Source organism: Populus alba, chromosome 15 (assembly GCF_005239225.2).
Source record: "Populus alba chromosome 15, ASM523922v2, whole genome shotgun sequence".
Lineage (NCBI taxonomy): Eukaryota > Viridiplantae > Streptophyta > Magnoliopsida > Malpighiales > Salicaceae > Populus > Populus alba.
This window is the reverse complement of record NC_133298.1, coordinates 5,410,553-5,429,908: the sequence shown is the minus strand read 5'-3', so window position 1 is coordinate 5,429,908 and position 19,356 is coordinate 5,410,553. Positions and strand designations below refer to the sequence as shown.

General features: G+C 31.4%; 2 protein-coding genes across 2 annotated transcripts; both read left to right on the top strand.

Annotated features, from left to right (window-relative positions):
• Window positions 1-7,528: 7,528 nt before the first annotated feature.
• LOC118046146 (acidic endochitinase SE2) lies at window positions 7,529-8,558 on the top strand. The gene has a single exon (XM_035054943.2). It carries the CDS (start codon window positions 7,544-7,546, stop codon window positions 8,426-8,428), a length of 885 nt encoding a protein of 294 aa, XP_034910834.1. The 5' UTR covers window positions 7,529-7,543; the 3' UTR covers window positions 8,429-8,558.
• Window positions 8,559-16,780: 8,222 nt separating this feature from the next.
• Window positions 16,781-17,793, top strand: LOC118046145 (acidic endochitinase). The gene has a single exon (XM_035054942.2). The coding sequence runs from the start codon at window positions 16,810-16,812 to the stop codon at window positions 17,692-17,694; it is 885 nt and encodes a 294-aa protein (XP_034910833.1). The 5' UTR covers window positions 16,781-16,809; the 3' UTR covers window positions 17,695-17,793.
• Window positions 17,794-19,356: the final 1,563 nt, after the last annotated feature.

Below are 19,356 nucleotides of genomic sequence, written 5' to 3'. Positions count from 1 at the left end.
GTTGTAAGAAAGTTTCTTCCCAATTAAGTCTTGAGACATTAGGGCCTTGTTTGTTTCCAGGAATTCACTTTCCTGAAAACCATTTTCCTCACTTTCCCATGTTTGGCAATACATGGAAAGTGAGTCAAAGGAAATGTAATTCCAGTCAAAGGAAAATGTTAAGTTTAACATAAGGAAAGTGTTTTCCGTTTTTAATTCTCGGAAAACACTTTCCTGGCGTGGGACAATGCTGCGTTGTCATGTTTTTATATAACTGTTCATGTTAATTGCACTGTTCATTGAATAGTGCAATTAACATGAACAGTGTATTGTATACACTGTTCACTAAAAAATAGTGAACAGTGCAGTTTTAGTGCACTGTTCGCTTGCCTGCGGGGACTTTTTTTTTTTTTTTTAACATTAAAAAAAAATAGTTTATAGTGAATTTTATACCTTAATATTTTATCCAATTTTATTACATGCTAAAAATATTATTAAAACTATAGTTTTTGTCGGATGTATTTCATACGTAATGAAATTATAAATGGTTTCATAGAATAGTAAAAAATATTTCATAAGCTTATTTCTTTATAATATGATATGATATGATATATATAGTTATATTTTATAAAATAAGCTATGTATGAATATAGAATATAATAAAAAAAAATCATCATTATACATTTTAGATTTTATTTTTTTTATTGTAAGTGATTAAATATTATATATATATATATATTAGATAAATTTAAAAAAAAATTAATTTATTAATAAATTATTTTCCAATTCATTTTCCATAACACAACCAAACACTGGAAAGTGTTTTCCATAACACTACCAAACATCGGAAAATACTTTCCCGGAATTCACTTTCTAGGAATTCACTTTCCCCGGAATTCATTTTCCAAAAGGAATTCACTTTCCTGCAAACAAACGGGGCCTAGATGAGAGTAAAAAGCCTCTGGAAAGTAAGTGTTGTGATCTTGAATTAGTTAACTTGGACATGTTTTCTAGATTTAGTTAGAAATTCATGAATTCAAAGACAGGTAGTTGTGAACAAAGGAAAATGGTTTTGGAAGATTTTGGTGGTGGAATTGCGAAATTACATGTTAAGTGTTAAAGTTAATCATCTATCTTAATATGTTTCAGGTTTCATTGTTTTTAGGATATAAGTGATTTGAAGTCATGCATAATAATCCCTAGTCTTAAGAGAATTCCTAGTCTTAAGGGACAAGTGATTCTCTATCTATTATCTTTCTGTTATATACCACGATTGTAGGACTGTAAAATCATGGGTTGTTATTTTTCTTGTGTCTTGATGGAAGGCTATTTAATAGCCTTAGTTGCTATGGAACAAAACAGAGTTTTCTTCTACATCTACGTATGATAGTGCATGCATGTTTCTGTAAAGTTCTTGATCAAATATACTTGATTCTAACATTTGGTATCACATCTCCTCACGAGATTTGATCAACACCACAAAGACATTAGAGTGAAAGGATCAAATGACAAGCGAGAGCAACTTTGTGCAGCCTGCTATTCCACGGTTTGATGGACATTATGATCATTGAAGTATGTTTATGGAAAATTTTCTTTGTTCCAAGGAATATTGGAGTTTGGTGGAAATTAGGATCTCTGCAGCAGTGGAAGGGACATATCTCACTGAAGGACAAAGAAAAATGATTGAGGATCAAAAGCTGAAGGACTTGAAGGTTAAAAATTATTTGTTTCAAGCCATTGATCGATCCATTTTGGAAACGATTTTGAAAAGGGACACATCAAAAGATATCTAGGATTCCTTGAAGCAGAAGTATCAAGGGATAGCACAAGTCAAACGTGCTCAACTTCAGGCACTTCGCAACGAGTTTGAGGTATTGCACATGAAAGCTGGGGAATCGATAAATGACTACTTTGCAAGAATTCTTATCATTGCCAATAAGATGAGAATTCATGGTGAAAGAATGGAGGATGTGGTTATCATCGAGAAGATCTTGAGATCAATGACTCCAAAGTATGATTATGTGGTATGTTCAATCGAGGAATCAAATGATTTGGATACTTTATCCATTGATGAGCTTCAGAGCAGTCTGTTGGTGCATGAACAAAGGATCAGTCGTCACATTATCGATAAACAAGCTCTCCAGGTCATTCATGAACCTCAATTAAGAGGTAGAGGTGGTGACAGAGGTTCTTATCAAGGCAGGGGCAGGTTTTGATTTGATAAAACTACCTTGGAGTGTTACAATTGTCACGAATTGGGTCACTTTCAATGGGAATGTCCAAAAAGAACAAGAGATTCAAGGGTCAACTTTGTTGAGACTAGTGAAGATATGCTTTTAATGGCATATGTGGATGATAATGAGACTGAAAGAGATCATTTGTGGTTTCTTGATTTCGGGTGTAGTAACCACATGTGTGGGAAAAGAGAGTTATTTTCATAGTTTGATAACAATTTCAGAGAACAAGTGAAGCTGGGTAATAATACAAGTCTCAATGTATAAGGAAAAGGCAATTTTTGAATGGAGATAAATGGAATCATACAGGTGATTACTGATGTTTTCTTTGTGCCAGATTTGAAGAATAATTTACTAAGCATTGGTCAAATGCAAGAAAAGGGTTTTACAGTGATCATACAACACAGAAGATGCAAGATTTATCATTCTAAAAAAGGCTTAATCATGGAACCAATATGACATGTAACAGAATGTTTGTTGTGCATGGACGTTGTCCATCAAAAAAAGAAGCTTGTTTCTCCTCTGTTACCACAGATCAAACTCTTCTTTGGCATTATCGTTATGGTCATCTCAACTGGAATGGACTCAAGGTGATCCAACAAAAGAATCTGGTGAAAAGACTGCCTCAGTTACAAGCTCCATCAAAGATCTGTGAAGACTGCTTAATATGAAAACAACATTGTGATCCTTTTCCAAAGGAAATCTCATAGAGGGCATCTGGAATTCTTCAACTCATCCATGCAGACATATGTGGCCCAATAAATCCAGTCTCAAACAAAAAAAAAAAGGTATCTCATCACTTTTATTGACGACTTTAGCATGAAAACTTGGGCATATTTTTTGGTTGAAAAATCAGAAGCATTTGCTACCTTTGAATCTTACAAAGCTAGAGTTGAGAAAGAAACTGGTGCATTTATAAAGAGTTTTCGAACTGATCGAGGGGGAGAGTTTACATCCCAAGAGTTCACAAACTTTTGCGATAAGCATGGCATCCAACGACAATTAACAGCTGCATATACACCTCAACAGAATGGGGTTGTGGAGCGGAAACATCGTACTATTATGAATATGATGCGTAGCATGCTATCAGAGAAGCAAATTCCAAAGAAGTTTTGGCCTGAAGTAGTGAACTGGACAGTGCACATCTTAAATAAAAGCCCAACACTTGCCATGAGAAACAAGACACCAGAAGAGGTCTGGAGTGGATTCAAACCATCAGTAAGTCACTTTCGGATTTTTGGATGCATTTCTCATGTTCATGTACCTGATAACAAGAAAGTAAAGCTGGATGACAAAAGTATAAAATGCATCTTACTTGGGGTTACTGAAGAATCCAAAGCATACAGATTATTTGATCCTATTTCTTAGAAAATAATTGTCAGTCGTGATGTGATTTTTCAAGAAGACCAAAAATGGAACTGGGATGATAGTCACATTGAAACTATCTCAGCCGATTTGGAATGGAAGGATGATAATAATGAGCATTCAAATGCTATCCTTACCAGTCTTGAAGAGGAATCTTATACCAATAACACTTCAGATGCATCTACTATCACTCCTGCACTTAATCCTATAAGTGAACTTGAATTTGTTCCTACTAACACACCCAATAGGGGAGCATTTTCCAGCGATGGCAAAGGATGAATTCGAAGACCACCAACATGGATGGAGGACTATGTTAGTGACCAGGGTCTCTCTGATGAAGAAAATATGAATATGGCTCATCTGGCCTCATTCTTTGATCATGATCCTTTGACATATGCAGAAGCAGTGCAAAACAGCAAATGGAGTCAAGCCATGAAAGCTGAAATCAATGCTATGGTGAAGAATGATACTTGGGAACTCACTGAATTGCCATCTGGAGTAAAGATCATTGACGTTAAATGGATTTTCAAAATGAAGCTCAATGAACATGGGGAAGTGGACAAATACAAGGCTCGACTCATTGCAAAAGGGTATAGCCAACAATATGGAGTGGACTATGCTGAAGTGTTTGCACTAGTGGCTAGTTTAGATATTATTCGTGTAGTCATCTCATTTTCTGCTCTTAATAGCTGGATGATTTATCAACTCGACATCAAATCTGCATTTCTGCATGGAGAGCTGGATGAAGAAGTCTTTGTGGATCAACCTCCAGGCTATGAACATAAAGGACAGGAATCTAAGGTCTATCGATTGAAGAAGGCTCTCTATTGGCTTAAACAAGCTCCCCGTGCATGGTATAGTCGAATAAAGACCTATTTTGTGGATCAACAAGGCTTTGCAAGGTGTCCCTATGAACACACATTGTTCATCAAAACAATAGAGGGAGGTAAATTCCTGATTGTGTGTCTTTATATTGATGATCTTATATTCACTGGTAACGATGAGATTATGTTTATGCACTTTAAGAAGTCCATGATGGTTGAATTTGATATGACCGATCTTGGTAAGATGAGATATTTCCTGGGAATTGAAGTTTTGCAAAGTGTGGATGGTATATTCATCAGTCGGCGAAAGTATGCTCAGGAGGTATTAGAGAGATTCAATATGAAACAATGCAATCCAGTGCACAATCCAATTGTCCCTGGATTTAAACTGACTAAAGATGAAAATGGAGTAAGGATCGATGGGACACACTATAAACAGATCATAGGAAGCTTTATGTACCTAACTGCCACTCGTCCTGATCTGATGTTTGTGGTAAGTTTGATTAGCAAGTATATGGAATGACCTACTGAGACTCATTTACAAGCAGCAAAAAGAGTGTTAAGATATGTAAAGGGTACTGTTAACTTTGGATTGTTCTACAAGAAGGGAGGAACTAAGGAGCTGGTTGGGTACATAGATAGTGACTACGCTGGAGATTAGAATGATAGAAAAAGCACCTCTGGTTATGTTTTTGTTCTGAACGATGGTACAATTTCTTGGTCATCAAAAAAACAACTAGTAGTTACTCTCTCAACTACGGAAGCAGAGTTTATTGCTGCTGCATCTAGCACCTGCCAAGCAGTATGGCTGAGGAGGATCTTGGAGAAGCTTAATCATTGTCAACACAAATCAACTGTGATTCACTGTGATAACATTTCAGCTATTAAATTGTCAAAGAATCCAGTCATGCATGGTCGTAGCAAACATATTGATATGCATTTTCACTTTCTTCAAAATCTCATCAAAGATGAAGTTGTTGAATTAGTGCAGTGTTCTACTCAGGAACAAATGGCGGACATTCTGACAAAGCCACTAAAGCTTGAGACGTTTGTAAAGATGTGTGGTCTTATGGGTGTTTGCAAAAATCCATAAATAAACTGAATATTAAAACATTCGGTTTAAGGGAGGTTGTTAAAGTTAATCATCTATCTTAATATGTTTCAGGTTTCATTGTTTTTAGGATATAAGTGATTTGAAGTCATGCATAATAATTCCTAGTCTTAAGGGAATTCTTAGTCTTAAGGGACAAGTGATTCTCTATCTATTATCTTTCTGTTATATACCACGATTGTAGGACTGTAAAATCATGGGCTCTTATTTCTCTTGAATCGTGATGAAAGGCTATTTAATAGCCTTAGTTGCTATGGAATAAAATAGAGTTTTCTTCTGCATCTGCGTATGATAGTGCATGCATGCTTCTGTAAAGTTCTTAATTAAATATACTTGATTCTAACATTAAGGCAGTCCAATTCTTTTATGAACGTACGTGAGCTTTCAAGGGAAGTTGAGAAAGACCAAAAAGAAAATTGCAGTGAGTTGTCTGAAGATATGGTTCTTGACATGATTGAGATTGAAATGGGTGTGTTTGTCTTCAGAAAATCCACACCTATTTGGCAACATCTCTTGAGTTTTCTGTTTAAAGAAGGTTGTGGGTCTTTGATTTCTCTTTTGAAAGGGTGATGGCAACTCGTGTTGAAGAAATATCTCATTTAAAAATTTAAATTATTAGTTAAGATGATTTTTATAGTTTTTTAATATATTTTTTTAAGAAAAAATTCTTTGAACTTGAAACTTGTATATAATTATATTAACTTGTGTTTAATTTTTATAAAATAAAATAAAAATAATGAGATTTGAACTCGTAACTGTTTAATCAATAAGGTTTTAATACATTATCAAACAATCATATCAACTTAAAAATTTAAACTGCTTTAATAAATATAATTTATATAATTTTTTAATAACTCAGTTATATCTTTTATGGATTCTTTCAGCTCTCCTCTTATCGTGGGAGATGAATTTTCACAGGTAAATTTGATGGTGTCAGTTAGGGTAAGTTTTTAAGAAGACAGAAAATAAGGATTGCAAACCAAAAATCAATTTGAGCCGCACCCATGGACTTATTGGTTCTCAATATGGGCACTTGCCATCTGATAAGTGTGCTATCACAGGAAGTAGTAAAAGAAAGAAGAATAAAATTATAATTAAAATAATATTTTATTATTTTTTAAAATTTATTTTGAACATAAATTTTTAAAAATACTTTAAAAAACCTAATTTTAAGCCAAAGAAATTCAAATTTTAGGCAAATGGTTTTTTGATTGTACTGTCTAACGCTTAAAATTATTGGGTTATTTGATAAATTTTTGAAGTTTTTTTTTTAAATAAACATTATCATTTTGAATAAAAAAAATTTAGAAGTTTTTTGGAGTTGACTCGGCTGAATCTCACTTGGTTTTTGATTAGATCTATTAAATTATAGGTTGATTATTCAAGTCATTCGATTTTAACAAATTTTTTAGAGTTGTTTTAGGTTGTGTTTGAAAAATATAATAGTGGTTGCTTTTCAAAGTGTTTTTTTGCTTGGAAATATATGAAAATAATATATATTTTAATTTTTTAAAAAAATATTTTTAACATATGAACATCAAAACACACTAAAAAAACAATAATTTTAAACAAAAACCTAAAAATTCAAGAAACGAGAGAAAAAAAAAAAACCCTTAATAACAATTAATAATTCATAGCCCGCTTTTGATGGAATCGTCAAAGTGGAATCCGATTTCAGACTGCCCGAAAAACAGTCCCTAATCCCCTTAGATTCCAGGAAACTCACTGAGGGACTTAAATGGTATCTGCCTAGAGGTCCTAGACAGCCAAGTCAAAACCGTCCTGGTCCTACTATTTGTAAATAGAGAGGACCGGTATAGTGTTTAATAACCACGGTACTATATTCTTGTCTGCATTATTTTTATGCAGAATTCTTCTATACTTTCAATGAGAACGGCAGCAATTTCTTGCCCACAAACCACGGTGATCAGACTTTTCTACTAAGACAACTAGACACGCATCGTCCTCAGAAGCTATAAATATGTACCGTCTCCACATTGTTGATACACGGAACAAGCTTGAGATCCAACATGGCTTGCCAAGCAAAAGCTATCACCCTTCTTCTATCCATCTTAGCTGTCTCCTTATTCAAACCCTCAAATGGTGCAGGCATCGCCATCTACTGGGGTCAAAACGGCAATGAAGGCAGCTTAGCTGATACTTGTAACTCAGGAAACTATCAATTTGTGAACGTAGCTTTCCTATCTAGTTTCGGCAATGGCCAATCTCCGGTGCTGAACCTAGCAGGCCATTGTGATCCCAACGCCGGTACTTGCACCGGCATAAGCAATGACATTAGATCTTGTCAAAATCAAGGAATCAAGGTGCTACTTTCCATTGGAGGTGGTGCAGGCGGCTACTCCCTTTCATCGGCCGACGATGCAGGGCAAGTTGCAAACTATATCTGGAATAACTTCCTTGGTGGCCAGTCCAGCTCACGTCCGCTAGGCGATGCCATCTTAGACGGGGTTGATTTTGACATCGAGTCAGGTTCAGGCCAGTTCTGGGATGATCTTGCTAGGGCACTTAATGGCTTTAGCCAACAAAGGAAGGTATACTTGGCTGCAGCTCCACAATGCATCTTCCCGGATGCTAATCTAGACACTGCAATCCAAACTGGCCTGTTTGATTACGTGTGGGTTCAATTCTATAACAATCCTCCATGTCAATACGTAAATGATGCTACCGGTCTCTTGAGTGCATGGAACCAATGGACCACAGTTCAATCCAATCAAATATTCCTGGGACTGCCTGCTGCTCCGGAGGCAGCCCCCAGTGGTGGATTCATCCCTGCTGATGTGCTCATTTCTCAGGTCCTTCCATCTATCAAGGGTTCACCAAAGTATGGAGGCGTTATGCTCTGGAGCAAGCAGTATGACAATGGGTATAGTGCAGCTATAAAGGGCAGTGTCTGAATTTTTTTCAGCCCTGCTGTTCCCCATGCTGTGTGCTCCTGATTCCTGAATAAATTTGATATGTATACATGCCACAATATGTTTGTTCTAAACAGTGTATGCGGCCATCAAAATATTATGTTTACTTAAATTTCAAGCTAAATAAAACGAAATAATATAATCAATTTACCAGTGAATTCCTTATAGTTTTTTTTTTTTTTTTCCATCAAGCTCAACAAAAGTCTTGTGCTTGTGGAGTAACTTTATGCCTTCCAGGGTGTTACAATTTTTTATGACTTGTTCAAATAACCGAGAGTCTTCAAAACTCAACTGGGGTGTCTAAATTTTTCCACTCGATCCATGACTGCAAATCCCTTGATATATTAATTTGCTGACATTTTCAAAGGCAAAATGTGAAAGAAAGATAAGTTGTCAAACAAATGAATATTGAATCAATGAGACTAAGGTTAACAGAAAAAAACCCGTTTTAATGGAGGATAAACAAGAAATGGAAATGTAATAATCAATTATTTAGGTTAAAATTAATGCACCATTTTATTTAAATTAAACAGCGGATTATTTCCTTTTAAACCCACAATTTAATATCTTAAAAAAAATACTAGATACTAAAATCTAGCAAATAAATTAATCATTTGCTTTAATCAAAATAAGAACTATTCTAAAATCTAAATAAGGTTTTTGCTATAACCCAAGCAATTTTATTATGAAAAGAAAGTATATAAATATATATTAAATAAGGAAACCAGTTCTAAAGTTATTCTTGTTTCAAATATTTTTTTTAAAAATAAAATAATATGATTTAATTAAAAAAAATTGAATTTTTATTGAGTTAAGTGATAATTTTTATTAAATAAACTCCAACTTAATTTAATTTAAAATACAAATCAAAAACAATAAACTAAGTTAATATATTAAACTAACTAAATCATATCAAATTTAATAACATTATCACAAAACTTCTCATATAATTCAATATATAATCCAATGAGATGCTCATATTATTAAGTTACATTAACTATCACAACTTATGAAGTTAATTCAACTTACAAATTACTTTATAAGTATTAAACATTATGGTAGCAATTATATTTTAAAATATTTTTATTTAAAAAATATATTAAAATAATAATTTTTTATTTTTTTATAAAATGCACCAACAAAACAATAAAAAAACATATAAAAAAATTAATTTAAAATAAAAATTTTATTTTTTAAAAAACACGGTACCACTACAAAAACCAACATAAACTTCATTGATTCATAAATGTGATTTGTTTACTTTAAATAAAGATAAAAAAACTTTATTTTATTTCTATTCGAATCTATGATAAGATAGGCAAATTAATGAGGTTTTAATTTTGAATCAATGAGACTAAGGTTAAACAGAAATAAAACCCGTTTTAATGGAGGATGAACACGAAATAGAAATGTAATAATCAATTATTTGTTTTCATTTAAACCCACAATTTAATATCTCAAAAATACTAGATACTAAATTCGAGCAATAAATTAATCATTTGCTTTAATCAAAATAAGAGCTACTCTAAAATCTAAATAAGGTTTTTTGCTACAACCCAAACAATTTTATTATGAACAGAAACTATATAGATATATATTAAATAAGGAAACCAATTAAAAAATAAATAATTTGATTATACAACCCCTCTGACGGGAAAAAATAGCAGTTCATATGCTTTTAAAAAAATTATGTATGTATTAAATTTTATTAGTTACCAAAGCTTTAGTAATTTCAACAATAGTTTTAATATTTTCAGATTTAGTTATAAAAAATAGGTAAACGGTTTAATTTTAACAATGAATTGTCTGAAACAAAAGACATATATTCATCCAAATTTAATTTATATTCTTGAGATAAAAGGATGGATCGTGAATGTATTCTCCTATTTTTCTCATATAATAAGTAAGTAAATAATAGACTTTAGAAACTAATTATTATCTTATGTCAATTGTATACATATATTTTTTTTTTTGATAATCATCGAAAGTATATTTGAAAAGTCCATAAAGTCAATAGTCAAAATGAAATATAAGAATATGAAAAAAATAAAAACAAACTTAGAAAAAAAAAAATCTACTACAGCAAACAACAAAAAAAATTATTTAAGATTTCTTATTACATTGATTTTCTTATATTATAACTATTCATTGATTGGCTTTTAAGAATTAAATTTAATATTTCTCTGAGTTGGTCTTCGAGACTGTGCATAGGAAACTATAGTTTTATAGCATTATTGGGATTTTTTGAATGATTAACTTAGATTTTTTTCCCAAAAAATTAAATTTGTTAGGTGTATTTGTAAAGCATTCACTTTTGTTTTCTATTTGATTGGAATTTGGTAGGTTTATTTTCTTGATTGTGTTTGAAATATTCAATGTACCTAACTAGTTCAAAGAATTCATACATATAGGCTATAGCCGCCCAACTAATCTGACGTATAAAGCTGACTTTTTATTAGATAATTTACAAAGCCAGATAAACTTAAAAAAATAAAAATTAAAAAAAATATCTAAGTTGGTGTGTTTTTAAGAAGATTAACAATATCTAAATGGTGTGGGGGAATCACTGTTCCCCCACACACAAAGCACTGTGGATTACAACAGTAATCCACAATGCTTTTTCCTCCTTTTTTTTTTTTCCGTTTCTTTTCTTCTTCTTTTTTCAAATTTACTTTTCTTTTTTCAACTTTCCTATTTTTTTCATTTTTTAACGGTGCTTTCCTCCTTTTTTTTTTTTCTTTTTTCTAACTTTTCCTCTTTTTTTCCGTTTCTTTTCTTCTTCTTCTTTTTTTTTTCAAATTTACTTTTTTTTTTCAACTTTCCTATTTTTTCTTTTTTTTTCTTTTTTTATTAATTTTTTTTCAAAATTATTTTTGTTGATTTTAACTTTTAAATATTGACTTGGTTAAAATGTTTGCTTTCTAATTTTTTTTTCTTTAAAATACTGTGGAGTGCTTGCGATGTTTTTTTCATATATTTTTCTATTTTTATTTCTTTATTTTTCAAAATTATATTTGTCGATTTTTTTTTAATATTGAGTTGATTGAGAGTTTATTTTTGTAATATATTTTTCTTTAAAACATTGTTGATTTCTACAATGTTTCTCTGCATGTTTTTTTTTTTCTCTGAAATTATCTTTTTTTATTTTATTTTTTAATATGGAGCTGGTTAAAAATTACAGTTATATATATGTGAAAGAAAGTACTGTAAATTTCCTCAAAAATTATTGTTTGATTGCTACAGTTTTTTTTCTCACATGATTTTTTCTTGTTTTTTGTTATGTTTTTTCCTAAAATTATCTTTGTCAATTTTATTTTTTAAATATTAAGCTGGTTAAGAATTGCAATTACAAGTTTTTCCTCATAAAACACTATGGATTAATATAATTTTTCTCATATGGTTTTTTTTTCCAGTTTCTTTTGTGTTTTTTTTTTGTAATATTTTTTTTCCAAAATTATCTTCGTCCATTTTATTTTTTCTAATATTGAGTTGGTAAGAATTTAACTTTGTAATAAAGCTTAATCATGTGGGGAAAGCATTGTAGCTTTGCTCATAAAACATTATGGATTGCTACAGTGTCTCTGCGCATGGTTTTTTTTGTTATAATTTTTTTCAAATTATCCTTTTCATTTTTTTTTTAATATTGAGTTGTTTATGAATTACAATTATAAGTCATTACAAATAAGGCTAAATCATGTGGGGAAGCACTGTAGCTTTCATCACAAAACACTGTGAATTGCTACAGTGTTTCCAACATGATATTTTTCTCTTTTTTTGGTGTTTGTTTTGTTTTTTTTTCTAAAATTGTCTTTGTCGATTTTTTTTTAATATTGAGCTGATTAAGAATTTAGCTTTATATTTTTTTTTTCTTTAAAACACTATGAATTGTTGCAGTGTTTTTCCATGTGATTTTTTTATTATTTTTTTCAAAATTATCTTTGTCGATTTTTTTTTTAATATTGAGTTGGTTAAAAATTATAATTACAATAAAGCTAAATCATATGAGGAAAGCATTGTAGTTTTTCTCACAAAACACTGTGGATTGCTACAATATTTCTCTAAATGGTTTTTTATTTTATTTTATTGGGAAAAACGCTATAGTTTTCCTTACAAAACATTGTCAATTGCTGCAATATTTTTTCTCATGGGTTTTTTTCCTTCCAAAATTATCTTTATTGGTTTTTTTTTAATATTAAGTTGATAGAGAATTTAACTTTGTAATTTTTTTTCTTTTTATTAACTAAAAAGCTAAATCATGTAGTGAAAACACTGTATCTTTCCTCACAAAACACTATAGATATCTACAAATCATTTTGTTCAGTCTCTGAGTTTTTGATCACCAACACAACTTTTTTTCCCGTCATGAAATATTTGCTCTATCATACCTTTAATTTCTATTACTTATCTAGCATTGGTTCACAGTTATAACACTATCAAGTGTATTTGTTTTATAAGCCCGCGGCAGCGCGCGAGCATGTCATCTCGTAAAAACTAAATTACATAAAAACTCAAATGAAGTGAACGGGTAAACTGTATAAGTTAAGAGAAAAGCTTAACAATCGGAAAAAAACACATAATTTAATTAAATTTTTAATATATATATATATATATATATATAACAAATTGAGATAATATAATATTGAATTGACCAAAGTCTATTCAAGTTAACATGTGAAATTCATGATTCGGATTATAAAACTGTGGTAATTTCAGGGAAAGCAAATAAAAAAAACATATTTGAAACTCAATTCTCAATTAATTTAATGTTGATAATTTTTTTTTTAAAAAAATAAAAAATCTCAAGTCAACCAAAGTTAACATGTCAAACATAGATCATGAGACTAATATAATCTAATAAAAAACAAAACAAAATAAGTTATGGAGCTCAATTCTCAATCAATCTAAAATTGAATGATAAAATTGAAAAAAAATGACAAAAAAAAAAATACACGGATCAACTCAGTTTTAACTCATCAAATTCTTAATTCAAATCATAAGACTGAAATAACATTATAGAAAGCAAACTGAAACAAATTATGAAGTTTAATTCTTAATCAACCCAAATAGTGAAGGGTGAAATTAAAAATAAAATATTCAACTATAAAAAGAACAACAAAAAAACAGAAGCAACGAAGTTAACTTGCAAAACTATTAACTTGAATTATAAGTTTTATGATAACTTTATAAAAAACAAATTAAAATAAATTATTAACCCTAATAAATATAATATTAAAAATTAAAAAAAAAGTGCTGAAAAAGAGGGAATCACTGCTCTCCTCACAAATTCTTGTTACAATTTTATTTTTTTTTAAGATTAATGTGGGTATTCAAATCAATTTGTGTACATTTCAACTAATCTTACAAATTTTAAAATTAATAACATCCAGTAATTCAATAATAATGTTACTTCATTATAGTTGTTAAACATACATATCTACTCATGTTCTGGCCTTTTCTTTAAGTAGCGATTCATCTCGTTTACACTCAGTGACGTTTGAACTTCAATCTTATCCAGCTAACACCTAAATGCTCCTTGACTCAGCTAAGTTGCTTATCTGCCTCGTGCTTTATTTTTTTATTTTCTAAGTTAATAGATGATTTTCTAGCATAATTGAAGTCAATGAAAAAGAGAGCACGGAGCTTTAGGAAACTACTATTATTAAACCCGTCTTAACTTGATGTGTTGACTCAGTTAAGGTAAGATGTTTTAGTTAAAATACAAAGACCTTTAAAATATTGTCATTTTAAATTTATTCAAGTTAATTAGATTTAAACTAAATCCTGGATCGAGTCATTACTAAGATGGGTTCATATAACGAGGTAATGTAATAACTGTTGTTTTTTTAAATATTTTTTTTATTTATAAAAATATTAAAATAATATTTTTTAAAAAATTTATTTTTAATACCAGCATATTAAAATTATAAAAATAAAATAAATTTAAAATAAAAAAAATTCAAAAAACTTTTTAAAGGCGCACAAACAGTCTCTTGATATTAAATTTGTACTAAGCAATGCTCATTTTAAAGAGAGAGAAAGGAGTTTTAATGCATAACCACTGTAAAATGTGAAAGGAGTTGTTTTATTGTTTTTATTAGTGCTGCTTAATTAACTTCATGGAAGTTTTAAACATTTTTCACTTGGCTAGCATCTTTCCATGGGCATGACAGCTAGAATAATTCATAAAGTAACAAGTCAAACTATAAGTTAGTCACTATTCTTTTAAGAAAATAATTAATTGGTCTATTTAGGGGTACTTGATATAGAGTTTCAACTTGTTTTTATTTATTTATTATTATTAAAATTTGATTTTTTTCTTCAAATTAATTTTTTTAAATTGTTTTTATGTGCTGGTTTAACAAATAAATCTTAAAAAAATTAAAAGACATTATTTTAATGCATTTTCAAATAAAAAATATTTTAAAAAACAATTATTGTTATCCTTCTAAACACTTTTATTTCAAAAATCATACATTAATATTTTGGAAATTTTCATCATTAACTTATAAACAATAAATATATTATTTTTCAAAATTAAAAATAAAAAAAATAACAACAAAATACTTCAATTAAAAACAAAAACACATTTCATTGGTATGTAAGCGTGTATTGGATAGTATAAGAGTGTTACATCTTGCACGTATTTCTTCAAGTTACAAGTTGCTTGACAATTGATTTATATACAATAAGTCTTTCGTGATTTTATTTTGTATGAGTGGGAAAAGTTAGATATGTGGTTATTTGAACTCGGAAAGGACTAAATTAAAATTTAATTATGAAGTGAGAAGTGATGAGCCAGGGAGGTAAGTAAAATGGTATAATATTTTTTATTTTCACTTAGAATTTTTTAAAATACAACATGTCAAAAAAAATTATATATAAATTTTTTTGCTGAAAAAATAATATCTAACATGCGGAGAAGCGTGGGTCAAGTATCTAGTCATTGTCTAACACTGTAACCTCTCTGGGTGAAAAATCATAAATTAACTAGTTTTATGGCAAAAAAAAAATCTATAACTCTCAATCAGGTTATCAAAAAATTTCATCCTCGAAATTTAAATTCATATCTATGTAAGAAAATAATCCTGGATATTTATTCTTCATTTCTGACTCTCTCTCCTAGGTTTCTTCTTCTATTTGAGAATTTCTTCACAATACTTTTACTAACGACACCTTTTTATTTTGTAATTCCTTTATACTTCGGTCCATAATTTGCACAGGTTATACCTCCATAGTTAAATCTTCCTGTACTTACATCGGAATTTGTGGCAAAATTTGTGCAAGAGCCAAGTCTATTTTCCACAGCATCGAAACATGAAAACATATTGTTATCCTATCTAAAATGTGATGCAGCAATATCGGTAGGCAACCGTCCTGATTCTTTTCTATAATTTTATATGGCTTGATATACCTAGGTGCTAATTTGTCTTTCATTCCAAACTGAATCACATGCTTCCATGGAGCAACTTTTAAAAATACAATAAATAAGATGTGATCCAGGATGATTGGATCAAGATGGAAGTTATAATGACATATAATAGAAGTTTGGTCGATAACTTAGTACCAACAACAAATAGAGAAAACTTTGCCTAAATTTTCAAAAAAAAATCCATAATCTTAGACATATTATTCAATACTTGATATTAGTAAAGAAATATTTGAGATTTTATAACATTATAATTTGAGGATATTACAAAAACAGTTAAAAAAAACTTGTTCTAAGTTAAATTTCAAATTATCAAGTTACCTGGATAACTAGTTAGGTTGTATTTGTAAGTGTTAGTAGTAATTTTTTTTTAAAAGTGTTTTTTACTTAGAAATACATGAAAAAAATATTTTTTTTTATTTTTATTAAAAAATATTTTTAATATTAACGTATCAAAACAATCTAAAAAATATTTAAAAAATTAAATTTCGAATAAATTTTTTTAAAAAATTAAAAAACACGGCTTCAAAATAAAATAAATCAGACTTCCTGGCTATGAAATTATTTCATAGCCAGATTTTAATGGAATCGTCAAAGTGGAAACCGATTTCAGACTGCCCAAAAAACAGTCCCTGATCCCCTTGGATTCCAGGAAACTCACTGAGGGACTTAAATGGTATCTGCCTAGACAGCCAAGTCAAAACCGTCTGGTCCTCCTATTTGTAAAAGAGAGAGGACCGGCATAGTCTTTAATAACCAAGGTACTTTATATGCAGAATTCTTCTATACTTTCAATGAGAACGGCAGCAATTTCTTGCCCACAAACCACGGCGATCAGACTTTTCTAGTAAGACAACTAGACACGCATGGTCCTCAGAAGCTATAAATATGTACCGTCTCCACATTGTTGATACACAGAACAAGCTTGAGATCCAACATGGCTTGCCAAGCAAAAGCTATCACCCTTCTTCTATCCATCTTAGCTGTCTCCTTATTCAAACCCTCAAATGGTGCAGGCATCGCCATCTACTGGGGTCAAAATGGCAATGAAGGCAGCTTAGCTGATACTTGTAACTCAGGAAACTACCAATTTGTGAACGTAGCTTTCCTATCTAGTTTCGGCAATGGCCAATCTCCGGTGCTGAACCTAGCAGGCCATTGTGACCCCAACGCCGGTACTTGCACCGGCATAAGCAATGACATTAGATCTTGTCAAAATCAAGGAATCAAGGTGCTACTTTCCATTGGAGGTGGTGCAGGCAGCTACTCCCTTTCATCGGCCGACGATGCAGGGCAAGTTGCAAACTATATCTGGAATAACTTCCTTGGTGGCCAGTCCAGCTCACGTCCGCTAGGCGATGCCATCTTAGACGGGGTTGATTTTGACATCGAGTCAGGTTCAGGCCAGTTCTGGGATGATCTTGCTAGGGCACTTAATGGCTTTAGCCAACAAAGGAAGGTATACTTGGCTGCAGCTCCACAATGCATCTTCCCTGATGCTAATCTAGACACTGCAATCAAAACTGGCCTCTTTGATTATGTGTGGGTTCAATTCTATAACAATCCTCCATGTCAATACGTAAATGATGCTACCGGTCTCTTGAGTGCATGGAACCAATGGACCACAGTTCAATCCAATCAAATATTCCTGGGACTGCCTGCTGCTCCGGAGGCAGCCCCCAGTGGTGGATTCATCCCTGCTGATGTGCTCATTTCTCAGGTCCTTCCATCTATCAAGGGTTCACCAAAGTATGGAGGCGTTATGCTCTGGAGCAAGCAGTATGACAATGGGTATAGTGCAGCTATAAAGGGCAGTGTCTAGATTGTTTTCAGCCCTGCTCTTCCCCCTGCTGTATGCTCCTGATTCCTGAATAATGTTTTATATATATATATATACGTGCCACAGCATGTTTGTTCTAAAGAGTGTATGCGGCGATCAAAATATTATGTTTCAAGCTAAATAAAACGAAATTATAGTTCCCTGTCAAGGAAAATATAATCAATTTACCAGTGAATTCCTCAGTGTTTTTTTTTCTTCTTTTTCATGAAGCTCAACAGAAGTCTTGTGGTTGTGGAGTAACTTTATGCCTTCTAAGAGTCTTCAAAACTCAACTGGGGTGTCTAAATTTTTCCACTCGATCCATGAATGCAAATCCCTAGATATATTAATTTGCTGACATTTTCAAAGGCAAAATGTGAAAGAAAGAAAGTAGTCAAAACAAATGAATTTTGAATCAACGAGACTAAGGCTTACAGAAATAAACCCGTTTTAATGGAGGATGAGCAAGAAATGGGAATGTAATAATCAATTATTTAGATTAAAACTTACTGTTCTATTTAAATTAAACAGCGGGTTATTTCCTTTTAAACCCACAATTTAATATCTTAAGAAAATACTAGATACTAAAATCTAGCAATAAATTAATTATTTGCTTTAATCAAACTAAGAACTATTCTAAAATCTAAAAATCGTGTATTATTCTGTGTCTGTACCATTTCCTAAAGCCCAAATGTTGGAGGGGCTTCTTTTATTGATATGGGAACATTGAATTTGGGATCTGCTTTCAAATTATTCATATGGTTCATAGCATATCAATTTAGTGAACGTAACTGCTCTGTGTTCTGGAATTCCCTTCCCATGAAGCCCTCTATGGAGTATTGTTTTATGTTGCCATTGAAACAGTAATGCAGATGAATATTCATTTGAAATCTATTCTCTCCCCATACTATGTAAACATATTATTTTGAGTTCGCATGTGCGCTTTTCATCATTGATGGATGAAGAAGGATAAGCATAGCTAAATTATATGTTTGAATGCACACGTTTTCAGGTACCGTCAGAGTCTCGGCGGTGTTGTTCAGAAAACCTACAAAAAAAAGGACTCGTTGTTGTTCTCCGAGGAAGATGAGTTGCCTAATTCTGTCCTCAACAGTGAGGACAGTAATCAAACCCGGAGAGAAGAAATAGAACAGATGAAATGGATGATGATAATAGAATCATTGACTCAGTTTCAGCAGAAGATGAGTCCCTTAGACAGGTGGAAAATTAATGAGTGTCAAAGCCCCCAAGGGATGCATCGGGAGGAGCATGCTCGAAAATTCGTTGATGCTCAAACCAGGAGACAGAGGGCAAGAAGATTTGCATCTTTTGCTAGCTGGGTTCCAAATTTGCAGAGAGTTTGGGCACCGAAGCAGCCAGAGGCAATGAAATCAAAGTCAGATCATCTTCGTAACTTGACAATGAGTACAGTGCAGCTACAAAGGGCAGTGTCTACGTCTTGCAGCCTTGCTCTTCATGCTATCATCTTATGTTATTCTGAGTGTAGCATTCACTTGTTGGCAATAAAAAAAAAATGACTGTGGTGCTTGAACTTGATCCCACACTAATAAACACAATTATATTTCCTGATGAGAAATTAATCTAGATTCATTTGGATTTTTTTAAATTTGATTATTACTAGTTTAGTATATGTACTATTGAAAG